Source organism: Columba livia, chromosome 21 (assembly GCF_036013475.1).
Source record: "Columba livia isolate bColLiv1 breed racing homer chromosome 21, bColLiv1.pat.W.v2, whole genome shotgun sequence".
In the NCBI taxonomy this organism is placed as follows: Eukaryota; Metazoa; Chordata; class Aves; order Columbiformes; family Columbidae; genus Columba; species Columba livia.
In genome coordinates this window covers 2,463,781-2,472,173 of record NC_088622.1, presented here as the reverse complement: position 1 = coordinate 2,472,173, position 8,393 = coordinate 2,463,781, and the positions used below count along the sequence as shown (strand labels likewise).

Below are 8,393 nucleotides of genomic sequence, written 5' to 3'. Positions count from 1 at the left end.
CAAACAAATATTGGAAATGCCACCCAAATGCAGATGTGTCAGAAAGCAAACAGGCCATAAGTCCTCATCAGCTCCAAGATCTCTTGATTTTCCAGAGACTGAGCCACTTAATTCTAAGCTTAGTTCAAGGGAAGTTTTTGCGAGCCCTGGGTTCACAATTTCTGTCTTGTAAAGAGCCAAAGACAAACCCCAGTGATGTATTTTTGTCAGTTGTGTAGTTTATTTACTTTGTGCACTGATTTGCCAAATATTTTTGTCTCAGTTTTCCCACAGTACCATCGGTTTCTTGGCCAGTTTCTCTTCCTGGTGTGACGGTTCAACACGGTGGTGTTGGAGCAGGGCAAACCATGCAGAAATGTGCTGGTTGTCCCTAAGAGAGATGCTTGGAGTGACTCTGCTTCTTCGCTTGTGTTTTGCTGGTGTCCTCTGAACAAACCAACTGCTTTCTCCTTGTTAACTTTATGAAACCTGCACATGGAAAGGAAAGTTGAGATCCTCTAACCAGAAAACCTGCAAGGCTGAGTAAATCCACTCGAAGAACTGGCCGTATAGGGGTAGATACATCAGAAAAGCCTGTGAAATCCATTTTTCTCTTCACAGCTCTGAAAGCAGATGGCAGGGTGGGGCTAGAAGGAGAGAACTAACAAACAGAAAATAGTACAAACACAGTGTAAATAATTCTCTTTGCAAAGTGTGAGAGCAAAATGTTGGAGCTGGTTTCTTCCACCTTGAACTGAGGTTTTTCTGTGATTTACAGTTGAGCAGCGCTCGAGGAATACAGTAAAAATTAATAATTAAAATAGCAAAAATAATCTGCCAGGCACTGAAATATTTTTAGCTGATTGCTTAAGTTTGTAATAGCAGCCATGTAATAATGAAGTCCTTTGTGCTAAATCTCCGCTGTGTAACAGTGACGACTGCGGAGCCTGGATTTGCATTGCTGAACGCTGCTCCCTCGCCCCTCATCCAGAAACCACTCATTTTGGTGAAGTTTTTCAGTTGGCACTGGTGGAAAATCTGACATTGTTTGTTCCTGCTTTGTGTCTTTTTGCCCTGTGGCACCTTCTTCTTGGCAGGGGTGACCAAGGGGACACATTCCTTCTCCTGGGGCTTTCTCCAGGGTGGCACAGCAGACAGGCAGGTTCAGAAGAGTTAAGCCCGGCTAGGTGAAGCCAGATTTCCTGCAGACCTGAGTGCATTGGGAGCCACTTTCTTCTGAAAATCACCTCTCTAATGTCCTCACTAAGATGGTTCAATACTGCGTGCTTGTGAACAGGCAGCCTTCCTTCGATGCCGAACCAAGAACTTAAGTTTTAAGGGACAGAAACTGAAGCTTTGAGCAGGAGGGGGCCTGGGAGAGGATGCGCGGTTTATAAGAACAGCCTCAGTGTTGAGAACAAAGTCAGCGTGGAAATGCCAAGTGCATGGTTTAAGGCAGAATATGCACAGAATGCCTTCCCTGCAAAACCCACAGCAGTTGTGATATCTCCAGACAGATTTATGTGATCTCTGGTATTTTGTCCTCTTCAGGGTAGAAGGTAGGCTTGGACCACATTTGGAACACTCAGTAAGATTCATTTATTCCTATCTTGTAGTTAATTTCTATTTGTGTTCCAGGGCACAGAAAAAGGATTGGCACATACACAATTGCAGGGGCAAACAGCACAAATAGAACTGCTGAGCGCTCAGAGGACGAACAGGATGGAGGGTCATCTGCAGAGCCTAATGATGCAGGATGCTGCTGTGGATTGAAAGGTGCTCATCAGAGATCACATGGGGCACGTTGTGTGCTCTGCTGGCACCGTGGCATCTGCGTGGTTAAACTTCACAACTCGCTCGCTTGGCCCTGGGTCACAAACGTGACTTGTTTAGGGCCATCAAGTAAAACAGCCTTGTAAAACGCCTCTGGAGGATGGCTAATTTATGGAGGAGAGAAACAATATCCCTCCCCTGGTGCCACTTAACTTTTCATTTTATATTTGCAGTAATTGCACGTGACATCTGGAAAACTGCCGTCCAGTCCCTGGAGAAAGCCAGGGCAGGAGGTCACTGTGCTCCAGGGGCAGACACAGGCCATTCCCTGCGGGGGTGGCTTTGCCCTGCGTGGGACAAAGTATGGGCAGCCCTGAGCATCATCTTCCCCTGGTGATGGACCAGGCGCGGGTGAGTCTGTTTGTCTTGGGATGTGGCACTCGGAGCAAGGGCCATCCCGAGCCTCAGTTTGCCCAGAGGGAAAAGGGGAGCAGCCCTGGCAGGAACCCCAGAAGGCGATGCCAAGGGTGGGCTGAGGGTGCAAGGAGGGAAGCGGGGAAGCGCCGGTTCCCCCCTGCAGCTGCACCAAGCTGCATCCCTGCGCATCCCCGCGGGTGCGGGCTCCGGGACCCCGGGACAGAGCCGGGGCGGGGGCCGGGGCAGCAGCTGCCGAGCAAGGGGGGTGGGCAGCAGAGCCGGCTGCTGCTCTCAGCGGTCCCTACACCTTTAAAAGTCTCCTCACGTTGGCGCGCTGATTATCCATTAACCTGATGCGAGCTCTCCCTTTCCTGGGGGTGGCGTCCGCGGCAGCTCCGCAATAAGAGCCGGCAGCAGGGCTGGCTGCCTCCCTCCCTCCTCTTCCCTACCCCCGCTCCCTCCTTATCAGCAATTCAGATTGCATGCAAATCTGCGGGCTTTCTTACAGGGGCAAGGCTGAGGACCGAGCGCTTCTCCCCGGCCGCGGCTCCGGGGGAGAGATATCTCCTCCTCCTCCTCCTCTTGGGATTTTCTTCCTTCTCCCCTCCCCTGCACTCCCCTCCCCGCCTCCCTCCCTCTCTTTCTTTCCTCCTTTTCACCTCCTCGGAACAAAAGTAGCCCTTTTTCTCTGCGCCAGCCCTGCCTGCGAGTGGGGCCGCTTTGTCTACCCGCGCCGTCGGGGAGCCCCGGGAGCCGGGAGCGGGGCCGGGCCGAACCGCCGCGGCCGGCGGGCCATGGCGGGGCGAGCGCCGGGCGGCCGGGCGCTGCTACTGGCGCTACTGGGCTTACTGGGACTGGGAGGCAGCGGTGGTGGGGCGACCTGCCCCGAACGGGAGCTGGAGCGGAGGGAGGAGGAGGCCAACGTGGTGCTGACGGGGACGGTGGAGGAGATCATGAACGTGGACCCCGTCCACCACACCTACTCCTGCAAGGTAATTTGGGGGGGTTTGGGGAAGGTGCGGGGGGGTAGACAACAGCAGGGAAACTTTCAGCCCCCAACCAGGCGCTTTCTCGGGCGGGCGCATGTGGTTTTTATTGTACACGCTGGAGCTTTGGTGTGTAATTATGTATTTTTAGACTGCGGAGTCTCTCCTCGCTTAGAGCTGCCCGCAGCTGTGGCGAGGGGAATCTCGCAAGGTTGCTTTTTATGGGCATTTCCCTCCTTTGCATCATGTGGAGCTGACTCCCAACTTTCTCCAGCTGGGTTTAGGCTGCTGGGGAAGGTGTTCGGAGCTTCTTAGCTCCCTGTTTACTTTAGCAGCATCTTGAGTTCTTTCTAGCTCAAGCTATTGTTTAACTACGAATCTGGCCTCTGGCTATGTTTTTTTTTTTCCTCCCCCCTAAGCTGAGAGACGGTAAAGTACTGAGCAACCTGAAATACCATCCGCCTGGTTGTCAGAAAACGTGCTGTATGGCTTAACCCTTCCCGGGGCAGGAATCTCACTTGTGAGGACACGCTGCTACATTGCTTTTTCCCTTTCTCCCCATCCTCTTTTCTGCTTCATTCTTACAAAAATACTGCGGTTAGTGCTAAGCAGGGCCTGGGGTGATGTGCAGCAGTGTGTGGTGGGAGAGGTCTGCTGGTGCAGAGGGAGGTTAACTTTATACCTCTGTTCTGGAGCATCTCTCAGCCCAATAAACTAGTTGAACAGTTTCTGTCTGTCCAGCTGGTGCCTGCTGCTTTACACTTGCTCCCGTGGCTCTGCCCCTTGCGATGCTGCATGGTACAATCTGTACCCTGCTCTGGTAAATTAGATCACGGACCCTCCGGGCTAGTGCAGAGACCGTATGTTTGCAAAGCGTCTGACACATCCCGGGTGCTATGTAGAAAACTAATAAGCTGCTATGAGCAGGCGGTGTCCTGCGGCAGCTTGGGGCACATATGGCTGGATGGATGTGGGCCACCTCGGAAGGGAGGAGGTGGTCAAGCGTGGCTTAGTGACAAGGCAAAAGTGCTCATTTAGGAAACGAGTCTCTTTTCTCCCACTGCGGACACGCAGCAAGGTGTCTGGCTAGTGTAAAATCCAGGCTTCATCTTGCTGCATCGGAGCAGGACTCTGGGCCAGTGCTCCTATGATGAGAAACCTGCTTGCTCAGCAGCTCTGCCTTTGAAAGGGTGCAATCATGTCCGGAGTAATAAGAGTAGCTCGGGAGGCACCTGGTCTGCAGGTGGTGTCTGTATTTGAAACAGTTTGCTTTGCTCAGCTTGGGAAGAGAATCTTGTACCTGCCTTTCCCTGAGCCATCTCCAAAAATGCTGTGGAGAAGACTTGTGCTGCTTCAGAGTTAACTGTGGGGTGTTGCTTCTGCTGAGTGCTACTGTGGTAACAGCAACTGAATGCCTTCACATGCTCCCAAGACACCTTTCCAGTCCTGTAAAAGAAACTGAAAGGAGAAAAACCTCTCTGGCCTTGGATGGAAATGCCCATCCCATCTTATCTCACTGTGGCACTGCTGCTGGCTCTCCCGGTCATGCTGTGACATTGAGCAATTTCCTTAGAGCAGTGGTTCTTTGGTCCCGTTACCTACACATCACTCTTTTCTGTGTAATTTTAAATGGTGTGTTTGCAGGAAAAAAGCTCTGAAATGGGATTTGAGGTGTCTTAAGGACCTGAAAGCAGATAAATCTCTCCTGTGACTTGGCAGGATGTAGCGCTTGTGACTTGTAAATGTGAAGTTTTGCAGCAGCTGGTGCTTGTTTCCCTCTAAGATCTCTCCAAGTATTGAAATTGCTGTGGATTCTGCTGATGCTGGGTCGCAGGGTTAGACATTCGCGCATTTTGGGTTGGTTTGGTGGTTTCTTTATCAAGCACCTAGATTCTAAAAAGGCATTTTGGGCATTAAACCTGACTTGTGGAGCTGGAATAAGCCCAAGTGCAGAAAGGATCTTATTAGTGAGAAAACCCGTGTCTGCTTCCTCGCTGTCGTGCTCCAGGAACCGTTCCTTAGGCCCTGGGGTTACTTCCAAATACCACAGTTATCTCTTGTCAGGTTGCTCTTTATCTGAAGAGGGAAGGCAAGGGCCAAGTGTGTGGTAGGAGTTCCTGAGAGCCCACACCCAAAATAGCGAGTATTATTGGTGCTGGGTGGTCTGCGAGGGAGCAGGCATGTGAATATCTGCAAGTGCCGCACTAGTGTATTGTTCTTCTAGTTAAACTCTAAACCCTCCCAGGTGAAGCCTTTGATAGAGGAAGATAAGCACATTACAACTCAGGAAAAATGTGAAGTTAATGTTAGATAAACAGTCTTAAATAACTACCAGCCTCGTTTGCTACTGGAGGAGAGGAATAATAAGGAAGAGCAGGCTGACAGAATCCTCAAAATTGAAACCGTTTGACGTGCCGCTTTCCCGAGGGATTTGACATGGGAGTGGAGGTGTCTCTGTGCTCTTCCCAGTCTTGCAGTGCTGCTGTACCTCCCATTTACAGCCCATGTGTTGGCACCATCCCTTCCTGCTTTTGAGTCCCCTCATGTGCATTATTTTGGTATGACCTGATATTTATGAAGAGAACTATTTATAGGACAAGCACAGGTTCTATATGAGCTATAGGAAGTGTTGGAAGAGGATGTGGATCCTGTTCCAAACAATAGAGCCTGTATTTTGGGGGGTAACGGCTGTTTTCCAGCCAGGGATGGGTGTGGAAGTGACTGGGGGAGGTGGGTTTGGTGCTTTGCTAGTTCTGAGGAAAAGGGTTCCATCCAAGGAAAGGCACAGAGAGCGACAAACGAGGGGAGAGGGACAATGTGCTGGGGAGGGAAGCATTTGGCTGGTGCCCTTTATCTTTAGGAACTGCCGAAATCTAGTGGTGACCCTTTTCATAATACTTCTGTGCAGAATAAGAGCTCCCGTCCCAAGGAAACTGTGCTCCAACATCTCATTTTTCTCCTTGCAAGACCAAGGTTGGCATTTCTCAAAGCATCTTCCTGGTAGGAATTCGCCTGTCTCTGTCCAGGTGGTCCCATTCCCTGCGGTGGGATGGACCCCCATGGCATAGTGGAAAATCCTTTTACTTTCTGGTTTTGTGCTGCATTTAAAATATACCCTTGAAAGGATCTGCTTAAATAAAGTCTTCACTGTTCTTACTCTGCCTCCCCGTAGCTGCCAGGAGCCTTGTAAAATGGTCTTAATCCAGTGTTTTATGTGCTCATTGGCAAAAGAGTGAGTCTGCTTTATGGAAAGGACCTCTTGGAACTAGGTTCCAGACGAATTTTTTTCCTCTCTCTCTCAACCTTTTCTTCCCCCAATCCTTGATGATCCGGTGAGTCAGCAGTGACAAAGTCTTAATTGTGTGTGATGATGAATGGGATGCCCTACAGGTAATTGCCTGGTCTTTGGTGCCTTTACATCCATTCATTATAGAGGAGAAGGGTGGGGAGAAGGCTGGTGGACTCTGATGTTGCTTGTGAATGCTGTGGCCTGGCTCTGAGGTCTATGACTAGAACAGCCATGCTAATTAACTCAAATTACCATCTGCTTCAGAAAGAGGGGGTAGACTTCAGCCTTTCTCCCCCCTTAGACCTAGCTGTGAAAATGCCACCTTTCAGCACAACCCTCAGGCTGTGCTCTCTGCCTGACTCCCGTATTTTTATTAGTATTTTTTTTTCCTTTTGTCTCCTTTGTGTTCCTAGTTCTTATTCTTTCACCCTGGTTTGCTTGTGCACCTCACAGCGCCTGCCCTGCGGCTGGAGGAGGAGGAGGTGGGGCTGGAGGAAGGTGTCTTGACTTGACTACGGAGTAGAATCACAACCACAGGGAGCCGCGCTGCTGCGAAACGCTGGAGAAACAGCTGGTCCCGGCTGGGCAAGCAGGAGGTTTGCGTTAGCTCAGGCTTGCGCTAAAGCCGGGCAAGCTGTGCTCCTTCGCACCCTGCCTCCTCATCTCGCCGCGCTCGCAGGTGGCCCCAGGGTGGCTCTTGGAAGGGGCTTCCTCGGGTGGCACCACCGGCACGTGGTGGAGCAGATGTCTCTGTGTCGATAGCGGGATTCCGGCGAGATCAGAAGGGGGGGAAGCCGCCTGTCGCAGCTCCCCGTCCCTGCCATCTGAAGCTCCCTCTGTTCGCTGGGTGGCTGCCATCTCTCTCAAGAAAAGAGCTCAGGCTGACAGGGCTGTGCACAACCGAGCAGTTGACATTTCCAGCAGGCTTCTTCCAGGGCTGGAATAGGCTGTGGATGTGGCTTTGGAGGCATTGCTTCCTCAGCATCTCTTCTTGGGCTTGGGGCTGTTTAGCCTGGAGAAAAACTGAGCAGGGGGGTGTCCCCCCAGCCTGGTCACTCCTGGCACAGTGGGAATGGCCCAGTTGCCTTGTCCCAGCACCTCGTTGTCACATGGAGTTTGGCTCGAGATCACCGTGGGCCTCAAAGCCTCTTGATCAGGACTGAGAAACTGCTGAGCTCACCCATGAAATTCTGGAGTTAAGGCTTCAAATAATTACACGATTAAAGATCATAAAACTTGCACACCCTCAGCATGTTTTAACCCTCTTATTCGAACTTTGCACCGTCAGATCTTTGCGTGCGTCTTCTGTAGTCACAAGATGGGGATATTTGGTGAAGAATAAGCATCTTGCTGTCTGAATGGTCTCAAAGAAGGGGAACGCAGTGCACCTGAAGGGCTGTGCAGGGCAGAGGCCAGTGACCTGCAGATAACTATAAAAATGGTTTACTCTAGAGTGGGATGGTATCTGCTCTGCGCTTTCCTCCTCAATTGCCACAGGTTCCCTTATGTCAAGCATTGAAGCTGTAGTGCAAACAACTGTCTGCCACTTCAATGCCCACCAAGAGCCCTGTGCACATGAGCATCCTTTCTTGTGTTCTTGCAGCCTGTACATGTGTGCCTGTTTCAGAGACGGGATGGAGAGGCCCTTATCTCCGAGCCACCCCCTTGCTGCCCATTTTCGGTGCTTGGCGCGGTGTGCTGGAGTGCTCTCGAGGCGGTGAAGAGGGCTGGGGAATGCAGGTGACGGGGCACTCGGGCTGGGAGGAGATGCTGGTGGTGCCAGGCCAGGGATGCCTGTGGTCACGGCGATACCCACGCGCTGCAGCAGCCACCCTCACTCCCCGCTGCACCCTCAGGCGCCTCTCAGAGCCATTTCTATTCCATGCAACTCAATTTTGCATCACGTTTCCCCTGCAATGGAATCACAGAAGAGGATTTCTGACTTGGGA

The 8,393-nt window shown here is 51.4% G+C and overlaps 1 protein-coding gene across 6 annotated transcripts in view; it reads left to right on the top strand.

Annotated features, from left to right (window-relative positions):
* The first annotated feature begins 2,584 nt into the window (after positions 1–2,584).
* Positions 2,585–8,393, top strand: part of AGRN (agrin) — a 94,943-nt gene continuing 89,134 nt past the window's right edge. For 2 of the 6 annotated variants that reach the window (XM_065037937.1, XM_065037936.1), the window contains exon 1: positions 2,591–3,161. In XM_065037937.1, coding sequence (XP_064894009.1) covers positions 2,652–3,161 — 510 coding nt within the window. In that variant the 5' untranslated portion in view covers positions 2,591–2,651. Of the gene's footprint in view, positions 3,162–8,393 lie in introns of all 6 variants that reach the window. The other 4 variants (XM_065037938.1, XM_065037940.1, XM_065037935.1 and 1 more) reach the window with 4 other exon arrangements.